Source organism: Zonotrichia albicollis, chromosome 29 (assembly GCF_047830755.1).
Source record: "Zonotrichia albicollis isolate bZonAlb1 chromosome 29, bZonAlb1.hap1, whole genome shotgun sequence".
In the NCBI taxonomy this organism is placed as follows: domain Eukaryota; kingdom Metazoa; phylum Chordata; class Aves; order Passeriformes; family Passerellidae; genus Zonotrichia; species Zonotrichia albicollis.
The window spans coordinates 2,521,030-2,533,835 of record NC_133847.1 but is presented as its reverse complement, the minus strand read 5'-3'; the positions used below and the strand labels follow the sequence as shown (position 1 = coordinate 2,533,835).

Here is a 12,806-nt window from a genome sequence, read left to right as displayed (position 1 = left end):
TATGGTGGGCAGGTGTTGGATGGATGGGGGGGTTGGGGAATTGGGTGTTGCTCTGTCCAGGGGCTCCTCTCCCCATAACCCTTCCCAGCTCTCACTTGTTCTTCCCAGGCTGCTGCTGGCCCGGGGGTGGGAGGCCGGGAATAGGGGCTGGCAGAGGCTCAGCCCTGACTCACTTGTCCCAGTGCATGGTGTGATCCTGCAATCCCAATGGGAGCTGGAGGTCAGGGCCAGGGCTCTGCTCCCTGCCAGCTGCACCCAGTGACACTCCTGGCACGTCCCCCCCACCCTCCATGGGCCAGGCGCCAAAAGGGGACACTGAGGCAAGAGGAAAGTGTGCCGGGATAGGGAAGGCAGTGGGGACTGGAGGCTGGGGGTCAGGGTGTGGGAAAAAGGCTGTAGAGGCCCTGCTGAGCTTTCTTACATGGACAAGGCAAGACCTTGTGGAATTTAAAATAAAAATTTTAAATCCTGACTTCTCCAGCCCTGCTGCTATGCTGGGGAATGGAGCTGGATCCCTCTGGGTGTTATTGCCATGGTGCTGCTGCCCTGGCAGAGCCCCATCCATGGCACTCCAGCTTTGGGGCATGGGCTGTGGGCTCTGCCATGGGCCAGCTGCTGCTCCCAGCTCTGAGAATCCAGGCTCACTGCCTGCTAAATGCTGCAGCTGCTCTTTGCAGCATCTGGATCAGGAAGTCTCCCTTCCCTGGCTGTTCCAGGATGGCATGTGGTGAGAACAGAGCTGGGGTTCCCTCCATGCTGAGGATGAGGACCATGTCCCATCCCACGGTGCTGTTCCTGCCTCTGTTGAACAAAGCCATTGCTCCCTCCTGGGTTCTGGGGCCCGCTGGTGACCCTGGACATTTTAGGAGTATCCAGCTCTTGGCTCTTCTTCGTCTCTTGCATGTTGTTTCACCTCAGCTGTGTGCTTCAGAAATCTTTCCTCTCCTGCCTTTTGCCCAAGAGGTGTCCTGCAGACAATCCTCCTTCCAAGATTCCAGCTGGATCGCAGACAGGTGTGTCAAAGGATCCAGCTGGATCCCAGACAGGTGTGTCAAAGGCAGCTTTGCTGCAGATGTTGGTTTAACTTTAAATCTCTGAAATTCCTTCACGTGGTCCCTCTTCTCCCCCTTCCCCAGTTTCTCCAGAAAGTGCCTGGCAGTTGGAAACCACTCCTGAGCACGTGCAGAGAAGGGCAGCTCTGAAAATAACCCAGCGCTGGGTTAAAATAACCTGTGCTGCTCTGGTGCCTGAGCACCAGCCCAAAATAGGCTCCGCCGGGATCAGGGCGCTATAAATACCCTGGGGTGGATTTGCCTTGGAGAAAAGCCCCGCAGCAGGAGCAGCACCCACGCTGGCCCACAGGGAAGGGGCCACTGAGAGCCCCAGGGTGGCTCCACCCTGGCTGATGGAGGGGGCAGCCAGGCTTTGGGTGACGTGGTGGCTTTGTGCCACCTGCCTGCCTTCAGGGTTTAACAGAGCCATCAGGGCATGGCTGGATCTGAGTGGCTGCAGCACTGGTGGGGTCACATCGGGCTTCAGCACAGGGCACTGAGGCACCTGGGCAGCAGCAAAGATGAAGTGTCCTCAGTACTTTGGGTCTGAGCCCAGCTCTGCTGGGGATAAATGATGACCTGGGTGATTAGCCAACATTTTGATCCAATGTCTGCCCAAAAAAGCACTCTGGAGTGAGTAGCATGCATTCCCTCAGACCAGACTGCTCTCCTGAACCATCAGTGAACCCCAAACCCACACTGGGCAATGTGGAGTGGAAGGTGTGAAGTGTGTTTTGATGCAAAACAGCTGCTTTGGATAAAAAAAAAATATTTAATTTTCCTTTTTGTGCTTTTAAAATGTTTTCTGGGATGGGGCAGAGACAGAAAGAACTCCTGTGCATTTTGCAGAGTCATGTCTCCAGGCAACCCAAACCATCCATCTGGGGTGGTTTTTGACAGGATGTGCCATTTTGGTGTGGTTTTGACTGGTGTGTGCAGGTTCTCCCTCTGAGGTCATCTCAGGGAGTGAGTGATGTGCAGAGCCCAGCACCCAGCTCTGGCCCTGCCTGTGTTTCCTGTGGCTGCTCCCTCTGCACCAGGAGCCTGGGTGGCACTGGCACAGCATGGCATGTCTGATTCCTCCACTGTCTGAAGGCCTTGGTCAGCCTTGTTTGTGGTTTTGGATGGTGGAATGTGAATTTTGGAGCGCCATGGGGTGCAGGTCTGGCTTTGCCACAGCTCTGGGTGGAATTGCACAGACAATGGGAGCTGTGGTCAGCAGGAGCAGAGCAGGGCCAGGTTTTCCCAAAGCCCAGGAGAGCTGTGCCCGTGGCTGGAGTGGCCCCTGGGCCTCCTCAGTCACCTTCTCACCTGGCTGGAGGTTTAGATCTGGGTTTTGTGCTAAGGCACAGCGATTGGCAGGTCCCACTTTGCCCTCCTCTGGCTCACACCTGGATGTCTCTGTCTTTGCCCTGCAGTCTTCCTCAGAGCTTCCTACATCCTAAATGCCTCCTCTGAGGTGAGCTGCTCAGCCAGGGGAGAGCTGCATCTGCCTGCCTTTTGCTTGGAGCACACATTCTACATGCTTTTTCTGCCTCCATGAGGTGAAGAAAGGCCAGATATTCTCTGCTCTCCAACTCTGAGCACTCTGGTGCCACTGTTTTCATTCCAGCTGCTTGCAGCCTTGTGAGACCCTTCATGTCCAGGCCTGGATGGGGTCAGCCTTCATCCCACCAGCTGAGCCCCAGCTGTGATTTCCCTGCCCAGCATTACTGCTGGGATGAGGCTTTTGCTCACCCTGTGAATGCCCCAGCTAAAACAGCGCTGCCTTTGCCCAGTGCCTGATCTCTGAAGGAATCTGTTGGCTACCAGACCCAGAAATAATGACACCGGGCCTTTTATAGGAGTGTTTGTTCCCAGGTTTATTTTTGGGATGGTAAAATCTCCTGTATGACACTCCTCTTTTTATTCCTCTGGTCTAACACACCCCTGATCACCGTGGGGTTGGTGCTGGGTCATGCAGCAAACCTGTCAGTCCCATCCCACATGAGTGTCCCACACAGATCCATTATCCCCGAGATCCACGGCTGTGTTTCCTTACACTGGTGCTGAGTTAAGCCTCTGGCTCCTGCCACAACACAAATCACCCTGATTTACTCTACCAGGGGCTGAACAACCAGGATGTGTCAGATGCAGGGTGGCAGGGCTGGCATGGTGAGCATGGCACAGAGCTGGTGGTGCTGGAAGATCAGGATTGAATGGGTGCAGAATCCCCTCCCCAGGTGATGGAGAAGCACCGTCCTCCCTGGCAGGCACACCACAGTTTGTGAGCATGAATTTGCTGGGATTTTGGAGCAGGGAATGATATGATGAAGAAACTTCATCCTCCACCAGCAGCATGGGCTGTGCTGGATGATCCTGCACCTCCCAGGCAGGGCAGGAATGGATGTGGAATCCCCTCCTCAGATGGTGGAGAAGCACCGTCCTCCCTGGCAGGCACACCACAGTTTGTGAGGATGAATTTGCTGAGATTTTGGAGCAGTGTTGAAGAAACTCAGCCTCCACCACCAGCATGGGCTGGGTTGGATGATCGTGCACCTCCCAGGCAGGGCAGGAATGGATGTGGAATCCCCTCCTCAGATGATGGAGAAGCACCGTTCTCCCTGGCAGGCACACCACAGTTTGTCAAGGGTGAATTTGCTGGGATTTTGGAGCAGTGTTGAAGAAACTCAGCCTCCACCAGCAGCATGGGCTGGCCTGTGTGATCCTGCACCTCCCAGGCAGGGCAGGAAAGGGTGCAGAATCCCCTTCTCAACTGATGGAGCAGCACGTCCTCCCTGGCAAGCACACCAGTTTGTGAGGATGAATTTGCTGCGATTTTGGAGCAGAGAATGCTGTGTCGAAGAAACTTCAGCCCATGGGCTGGGCTGGATGATCCTGCACGTCCCAGGCGGGGCAGAAACCCCTCAGTGGCACTCCTGGAGCTGGATACGTGTGGGATGGCACAGCCGGTGAGCCCCCGGTGCTCGGGACGTGCCTGCAGGCCATTCCTGCCAGCCTTCGGCCGCCTGCAGCCATCCACCGGGCACTGCGGGTCTCCAGCTCCCTCTAACGTTTGTGGCCCGAAAGGAGCACCCGCAAGCAGGACAGGCCTGAGCAGAGAGCCAGGCTGCGGGGCCCCGAGGGAAAAGCGTGACGCTGAAATCTGTGCAAGCAGCTGGGCCAGGAAGGGGGGAGTGATGCGCTGAGGAAATGGTGCTAAAGAGGAAAGGATGCAGCGTTTTAAGAGAAAGTACGGCTGTATTGAATGCCTGGTTATTATTAATAAATGAAAGATTTCACAGGAAAAAGGATTGTTCCTCTGAAAAATACTCTAAATAGATACTCGAAAATGCTGTGTTTCCAGCCCTGGAAGTGTTCAAAAAAATGTGGTGACATGGCTTAGTGGTGAGCATGGGGGTGATGCTGGACTTGATCTTAAAAATGTTTTCTTATATTAATGATTGTATGGTTCTGTGGTTTTAAAGGCTCCTACTCATTCCTGCCTACCCTGAGACTGTTAGGACAAGAGCTCTGCATAGGTGTTTGCCAAACTTGTCCATGTGAAATGCGGCTTTAAAAATGCAGCAAGGAACATGACAGCACAGAATGCAGCAGAAACGGGTATTGACAACACAATACAAAGCCAGGCTGGACTCTCAGTCAAAATCAGTGGAGCAGCAGCGCTGCTGTGTCCGGCCATAGTGGCTCATGGGGAGATTGCAGAGCTGTGTGAGGGTCTGGAAGTGTTAAATCCACACAAACAGCACACAATCCACACAAACAGCAAGTCTCTGTGTGCCACAGAAGCTGTAACACCAAGGCACAGGAGGCAGAAGGGGCAGCCAGGCCATCTCCCCTCTGACACACGGGCTCACAGACCACACGCCCGCTCCTGCCTGGGTGTGTGTGCAGCACAGATCAGGGGATGGATAACAGAGAGAGGGGGAATGTAATTACCCTGCAAAGAATAAATCACTTTAACGGTTCAGTTACTGAGATCACAGCGAGGCAGTGGCACAGCCTCTTAATTAATCTTCTGCTTTGCAGCCGCCTCCTGCCCCTGCACCATCTCCACCTCACACTGCCTGGCGAGGAGATGCCATCAGTGGGGACAACACTGGCCAGTGGTTTGTGGCTGAGCAGGTCCAGCAGGAGCAGCAGGGCATGACCAGGTGAGGGATCAGGGTGCTGTGGCTCCCAGGTTTGTGCAGGGTCATGCCTGTGGTGGGCCTGGTAATGGAGTGTTCCAGGCCTGTGTCAGCAGCAGCCAGTAACTCTGATTATTGTGAGGAATTGCTGGGCATGAAGCAGGGGCCTGGGGATGTTGGAGGCCTAGGTCTGCTGCAGAGGAATGGCTGGTGTGTGAGCTCATGCAGGGAAAACCCCCAATTCACCTTCACCTCCACAAGGCCCAAACCTCCCTGGCTCCTCACCGCCAGCACTGACCCCCTTCAGCGCCTTAACTCCCAACCTCTTCTCTGTGAATTGCCCCCCCATTTCTCATCCCTTCACAAACTGCTCTCTGGGCTCCATCATCCTCCTCAGAATAACCCCTTTCACAGGATGCTCCCCTTATCCTTCAAAATTACCCCTCAGAGATTGCTCCCCTTTGACCCCCTCACACTGCTCCTCAGGGAATCGCCATTATCTCCAAACTGGTTCTCAGGGATTGCTTCTGTCACACCCCCCCACTGTTCCTCAGGGAACCTTGTCCCTCAAAACTGTCCCTCAGGGATTGCTTCCCTCACCCCCTGCCCTCCTCATTGCTCCTCGGGAAATCATTCCCATTTCCCTGCTCCTCCTCCTTCCACCCAGGGATGCGCCCTCATCCTCCTCAGGGATCACTCCCTCATCCCCAAAACTGCCCCTCAAGGATTGCTCCTCTTGCTGCCCCTTCCACATTGCTCCTAAGGGAAATGCTCCCTTTTCCTTAAAACTGTTCCTCAGGTTTGGCCCCTCATCATCTTCAGGGATTACTCCTTCATGGATCATTCCTTTATTCCCCTCAGGGATCACCCCCTCATTCCCAGACCGTCCCTCAGGGACTGACCCTCACTGCCCCAAGGGTCGCCCCCTTTGTCCCCCAGACTGCCCCTCAGGGATAGTCCCCATCCTTTTCAGGGATCAGCCCTTCAGGGATCATCCCTTTACTCTCCCTAAGGGATCGTCCCCTCATCCCCCAAACTGTCTCCAGGGATCGCCCATCAAAACTGCCTTTCTCATTCATCCACACTGGTTCCTCAGGGTCTCATCCCCTCTTGCCCAAAAGTGCCCTTCAGGGATTGCTCCCCTCTGCTGCTCGTCAGGGAAATGCCCCGTTACCCTCAAAAGATCCCTCAGGGATCGCCCCCTCATCTCCAAAAGTGTTCCTCAGGGATGGACCCTCATCCTCCTCAAGGATCGCCCCCTCAGGGATTATCCCGTCAGGTAAAACCCCCTCACTCCCCCTCGCATCGCCCTCCATCCTCCCCCTCCGTGCCGGCCCCGCCCGCCGCCCCACGCCCTCTCCCCGCCCCGCCGCCGCCTCCGCCGCTCCCCCGTGCCCGGCCGGCGGCGGCGCCCGCCCCATGCGCCGCTGCTGCCCGGCGCTCTGCATCCGCACCGCCATCGACGCCACCGCCATCGACGCTACCGCCGACATCTCCGCGGCCCTCGCCCCCGTCCCCGTCCCGCCTGCCGCCGTGTCCCGCCCGCCGCTGCTGGTGCTGGTGCTGCTGCAGCGCCGCCCCGCGCCGCCCGCCCCCGCGGCCCCGCCGCACAAGATGGCGGCCGGAGGGAGCGGCGGCCCCGGCGGCCTCTCCTCCTCCTGCCCGCAGCCGCCGCCGCCCCCGCCGGGCAACGGGGCCGCGGCCGCCGCCTGCACCAACGGCGCGCCCGCCTCGCCGCCCGGCCTCACCTACAACCAGAGCGGCGCCGCCAACCCGCCGGCGGCCAGCGGCGGCGCGGGGGGCCCGGCGGCGGCGGGGGCGGCGGGGGCAGCCGGCGGGGCGGGCGGTCCTGGCGGGGCGCTGCAGCGGGAGCCGGTGTACAACTGGCAGGCGACGAAGCCGACGGTGCAGGAGCGGTTCGCGTTCCTCTTCAACAACGAGGTGCTCAGCGACGTGCACTTCCTGGTGGGGAAGGGCCGCGGCTCCCAGCGCATCCCGGCGCACAGGTGGGGCGGGGGGCGCGGGGGTCCCACGCGTGGGGATCCGGGAATGCGGGAGGGATGAGGGATGTGGGGGTACCCAGCCCTATGGCCCTGCGGGGTGGCCGCGGGTCCCGGGCCTCGGCAGGGTCGTGGGCGCCGGCTCGATGGGCCTGGGGGCATCCTCTCATTCTCCCCACACTGATAAAGGGAATCGCTCGTTTATATTTGACAAAAGTGCCCCTCAGGCATCGCTCCTCCTCCTGTCAGGGATCACCCTCTCAACCCCCTAATTGCCCTTCGAGGATGGCTCGTCTCCCCCTTTCCCCCGCCCCCCGTTATTCCCTGAGGGAATTGCTCACATATTCCCTTCAGGAATTGCATCTTTTTCCCCCTCACTTCCCATCAGAGATTGCTCTCCTCACCCCTCTATGTTGTTCCTCAGGGAATCACTCCCTTATCCCCCAGAACTGCTTCTCAGTGATTGCTCCTTTTGCTCCCTTGTGTTTCTCCTCAGAGAACTGCCCCCTTCTCCCCAAAACTGCTCCTCAGGGAATGTCTCCTTAATTCTCAGAACAGTTCCTCAGGGATGGCCCTTCATCCTCTTCAGGGATGATCCCTTTGCTCTCCATCGGGGATGGCCCCTCATCCCCAGACTGCCCCTCAGCGATGGCCCTGGGAGCGCTGTGGGTTCTCCTGCAGCCTCGGGGGGTGATGTGCCATCGAGTGGGGTACAGGGTGCGGGGTTTGGGCTGCTGCACCCGCCTGTGAGGAGAGAAAAGGGGCTCACAGAACTGCCCCCCACATTTCACCCCCTGCTCAGGGACAGATCCCGAGCATGGAACCCCCACTGAGGTCAGGCAGTGCTGCCCCTGATCTCTTCCAGCCTTGGGACAGTGTTGTGCCTTTCCTCAGTGCCACCAGCTCAGGATGCATTCAGGGTTTGGGTGAGAGTGTTTTTTCCAGAGGGATGGAGTGAGTGGGACAACCTCACATCCCTGGGTGTCACTTGGAAGTAACCCTTGGTTTGGTGGGAAGCGGAGGAGGGGAGGAATAGTCTCCCTCATCTGCCTGATCCCTGCTGACAGAGATCACCAAAATCCTGAGAGCATTGGGGATGGAAATGAAGGAACAATGATTTGAGACCCCAAATTTCAGGTGGAACATTTTAATTTTAAAATGACCTTTATTGAATCTTTTCTGAAGCCCTGTGTTTTGGGGGTTAATCCACTACCATGAAGAGCTGTGTTGAGAATGACACCTCGGCCTGAATAACCTGTAGTGGTTAATGCTTAGGGCTGAGCTGCCATTTAAGAATTTGCAGCTCAGAGGAGCTGGGAATTGTGGAGCTGGGAATCGCCTCCACCTGGGTGATGCAGATCTGATGTGGCTGATTGACATTCAGCTGGTTCCTTGGGGGAGCTCCAGTGAATCCGTGTGTGCCACCCTCTTCCTCCCAAGGAAGAGCTCAGAGATGGAACCAACTTTAATTGGTTTCTTGTTGTACCTGGAAGTGGTGCTTGGCAAAGGGAGCCTCGCTCCAAACACTTTCAAACTATTGCTTTTCTCCTAAGTGCTCATGTTACTGGAAGTTCCCCCTTCAGATTTCCCCCTTTTCTCTCACTTTAAGAACAAACCACACTTGTTCTAGGCTGGTTTTAGAGTGTCAGCTTTGCTCTCTTATAATTTGAAGCTTAATTAGTATTTGGGTAAGCTTGCTCCTGTCCTGAGAACTAGGCTTGCTGGGTGGGGACAGGTGATGTTCAGCCCAGAAATAAATGGAAAATAAATGAAGATTAAAAAAAAAAAAAATTGTCCCCAAAGTGAGATGCTGCTTAATTGCTATGAAATTCATCTGGTGCTCTGGGTGGTAAAGATAGAATGGAGTGTGTCATGGTGTGACATCCCACCTAAGGTTCTAGAGATTTTAGTAAAACTTGTCCGTGTGATGTTACAGCTGGGATATCCTGGTGATTTATGAAGTACTGTGGTTATTTCAGAAATAAGAGAGCCTAAAATAAAACCACCCAGACCCCTTCTGTGCTCAGTTTTCCCACCTCAGTGGCAGAAGATACTTTGGGTTGGAATTGAGTTGCAAAGCAGCCATGGGTTCAGTTGGAGAGGTGCTGTTTTGTTTCAGTGACCAGGGCAGGTGCTGGTGCTTTGTCAGATGTCTGAAATCATAAACTCATGGAGTTATTAATGCTGGAAAACACCTTTAAGATCATCAGATCCAATCCTCAGCCCAGCACCACCACATTCACCACTAAACCATGTCCCCAAGTGTCACATCTGTGTTTTTTGAACACTTCAGGAATGGTAACTCCACCCCCACTCTGAGCAGCCCATTCCAGTGCTTTCTGTAAAGACATTTTCCCTAATATCCAATCTAAACCACCCCTGGCACAATAGTGCACAGCTCCCAGGTAAGTATTTCTGCAGTCTGGTTTAATTGTGTAAATTTTTAGACCAGGCAAGCATGGCTGCAGGAGGAGCAACTCCTGAATTGGGTTCTTGGACAGCTCCTTGTGGTGCCTTGAGGAGTGGTTCTGCAGCATCCTCGATGTGACTTCATGGTGTGCTGGGAATGGCTTTGGCAGCAGATTGGGAAACACAAATATTCCAAGAGATACAGTCCTGTGCCAGCTGGGAGTGTTGGTGCAGGTGATTCCTGGTCTGTCTTCTCCTGGATGGAGCTGGGGGAATGTGGAGGGTTTGTAGGTTGAGGTGATGAAGTGGGGTGTGCCCGGTGAGCACAGGTGATGTTGTCCACAGGTACTGGTGCCAGAAGAGGTTTCTGACAGAGCTGTAGGTTCAGGTGTGTTTCTGAGTGCACCTGGAAAATTCAGTTAATGGCCCTAATCTGAAAAGAGGGGAGATTTAGATTAGGTATTGGGAAGGGATTCTTTCCTGGGAGGGTGGGCAGGCCCTGGCACAGGGTGCCCAGAGCAGCTGGGGCTGCCCCTGGATCCCTGGCAGTGCCCAAGGCCAGGCTGGGCAGGGCTGGGAGCAGCCTGGGACAGTGGGAGGTGTCCCTGCCATGGCAGGGGTGGCACTGGATGGGCTTTAAGATCCCTTCCACCCAAACCAATCTGGGATTCTTTGGCTCAACAGTTCGTATCAAGCCACAGAAACAGACAAAAAAAACCTCACAGAGCAGCTAAGAACAAACATTCATTTTGTGTGTGAGAGCCCAGTTTGAGGATAAAAGGTGTGAACTGAAGGGTCACCTGTCCAAGTATCTGCAGCCTTGAGAAGATCAGGTGTTTCCCACCTGGAGGAGACTCCAGACCCTGTGGCAGTTCCTTGCCTACCTTGAAGCAGGCCCTGTCTCTGAGCCTTCAGCTCATTCCCTCTTGCTGCTGAATCCGCCATGAAGAAGATGGAATGGCCTTAAATTTTTTTTTGATGCCAAGGCCAGGCCAAGCAGCTGCCTCAAAGCTCCAGGGCACCAGCATGGCCAAGGTCAACTCATTGATTAGACCCAGCAATAAGAGGGAAAGGGTTTTTTGTCTTTTTCCAGATCTGCTTTGTCGAGCCCAGTATCAATGGAATTAGAAATGGCTAAACCTCATCAGCCAGGAACTGCATGGGTGTCATAATTAAACTTGTTAATTGGCCAGAAAACAGGGCCTGAGAGTGAGCAGGGCAAACTGTGGGGATGCAGCCCTGTGTGTGCTCCAGCCTGGGAGATCTACAGCTCGGGGACAGCCTGAGTAAGATTTGGCTGTTGTTTCCAGCAGTCTCTTCTGAGGCCATCCTGTCTTGTCTTGGGCATGTGTTCACTCACAGATCCTGTGTCCCATGGCTCCTGCTCCTTTCACCAGGGTCTGCATCCTCTGCAGGCAGCCCACTGTAGTAAACCCCTCAGGTTTAGCCAGGGCCCCTTGGAGAACAGAATGCTGACACAGCGGCAAAGAAGTTTCCTGTCTCCAGGGACATCCGCCTTGTACCTTATCCCTATAGCCATGGAAGGCAATATTGTGTTAAACCTACCATTGGTCACTTATGGTCACTCTAACACCTTTGCCATTGGTCAGGATTGGATCCAGGCCAAGGGTATAAAAGTAGCATACTGTACCCCTACTAACTCGGAAGAAGAAGAGCTGAGACCCTTCACGGACCCTCCAATAAAGCCATACTCGTGGAACAGCCAGCGTCTTCTGCTTCTCCTCTCTCTACCCTCTGCTGGAGCCTTAGGCCAAGGGAAAGCTGCCTAGCAAGCAAAGCTGAAATCACAGGAGCTGCCTGATCACTGAGAGCTGAATATTCCCTGCTTGCTAGGGCTGACCCGCGGCCTTGGTCTGAGAGCGAGCTGGCTTCTGGCACCCAGTGCCCTTGGGGACTGAGCTCTGGAGCTGGAACAGCTTGCACAGGATACGACCAAGCAAAGCTCATTTAGCCCACCATCATCATCAGCATCTTCCCATCACCTCTGGTGTCTCTGAGCTCCTGTGTTGCTGTGTTCCTATGCCAGCTCTTCTGGAATAGATATTTTAAGGTTTCTCTGTGCAGATGGAGGAGGGAGCTGTTCAGCAGCACGGGGTAGTTGTGGGTTTTGAGTGGTTTCTTTTGTTATTGGTGTTACTGGAGTGCCTGGGAAGGGAGCAGTGCTGGTGGGTGTGCAGATGAAACCAGGTGACAAGTGGTGCCAAGGTGAGCATGAAGCAGTGAAAGTTGTGTCAGGAAACAAAACAGCAGAAGGAAAGACATTTTCTTGCAGGCCCTCCACAGCCTGTAGTCAGCTTTGGATCCTTCTGAAGACAAATTAACCTCAAGGAAGTTCCTGTGACTCTCACCACTGACAGTCAGTTTACTTTGGCTCTTCCTGGTGCAGAGGGAATGAGGAGAAATCAGGTGTTGCTTTCTTAATTCTTTAGTTCTATTTCTGCTTATTTCTCTGCCTCCTTTCAGTAGTCCACTCTGTTTTGGCCACAAAAGTGTTTAAAAATAATTTCTCTGTTGGATTTTCCCATCTGAAACAAATCCCATCTCTTCCTCCTGCAGACCTGCGTGGCTGGGGGAAGCTGGTGGATGGTGTGGGAGGAGTGGTGAGCATCCCTGCTTTTCCTTTTAGAGCAGCTTAAGAAAACACTGCAGAGAGAAAGGGATTTTCTTATGTTAATTATGTTCTCTTAGTGCTTTAAGAGAACTTCAGATGTGGAGTCCTGGGTTTCTCTGGCACCTCCTGGGATCCTATTAGGGCTCAGCAGTTTACAAAATCTGACTGATTTGTTCCCGACTGAAATGGAAGCAAACATTTGAGGGTTTTTTTTAATGAATGCCCTTTTCAAATAGCTTCTGAAAGCTCTTGCTCATTGAGGACCTGTACTGTGCTGGCTGTGAGAATGAAAATTTGAGAGTGCAATTAATATATGTTAATTTTTGGTATCAAACAATGCCGGCAATTGTTTTGCCACCATCGCTGCTTTTGGAGGAACAAGGATTTTTGTTTCATCTGGCAATTCTGGTATTGTGAGGAAGGTTTTTATTTTTCTTGACATTTTTCTTGAGAATGGTTTGACAGAAATATGCATGTGTGTACTTTTTTGTAACCACTGTGGTTTGTCCGGAGCTCCCTGAGCCCATCAGGAACAATGAGCCAGCTCGTCAGCCAAACTCCGTCACAGCAAATGAGCCTGGCT

At 54.2% G+C, this 12,806-nt stretch overlaps 1 protein-coding gene and 1 long non-coding RNA gene across 3 annotated transcripts in view; one reads left to right on the top strand and one right to left on the bottom strand.

Annotated features, from left to right (window-relative positions):
* Nucleotides 1-2,941: 2,941 nt before the first annotated feature.
* On the bottom strand, nucleotides 2,942-6,771 carry LOC141725383 (uncharacterized). The gene is made up of 3 exons (XR_012577247.1): nucleotides 6,637-6,771; nucleotides 4,992-5,375; nucleotides 2,942-4,250 (listed from the first exon to the last, which is right to left on the bottom strand). It is a non-coding gene; the product is annotated as an uncharacterized LOC141725383 (long non-coding RNA).
* BTBD2 (BTB domain containing 2) overlaps nucleotides 6,541-12,806 on the top strand; it is a 29,190-nt gene continuing 22,924 nt past the window's right edge. Inside the window, exon 1 of one of the 2 annotated variants that reach the window (XR_012577246.1) lies at nucleotides 6,541-7,188. Coding sequence is in view for 1 of the 2 variants with exons in the window: in XM_074528788.1 (XP_074384889.1) it covers nucleotides 6,602-7,188 (587 nt within the window). In the remaining variant the exon portion in view is untranslated. The remainder of the gene's footprint in view (nucleotides 7,189-12,806) is intronic. The other variant, XM_074528788.1, reaches the window with a different exon arrangement.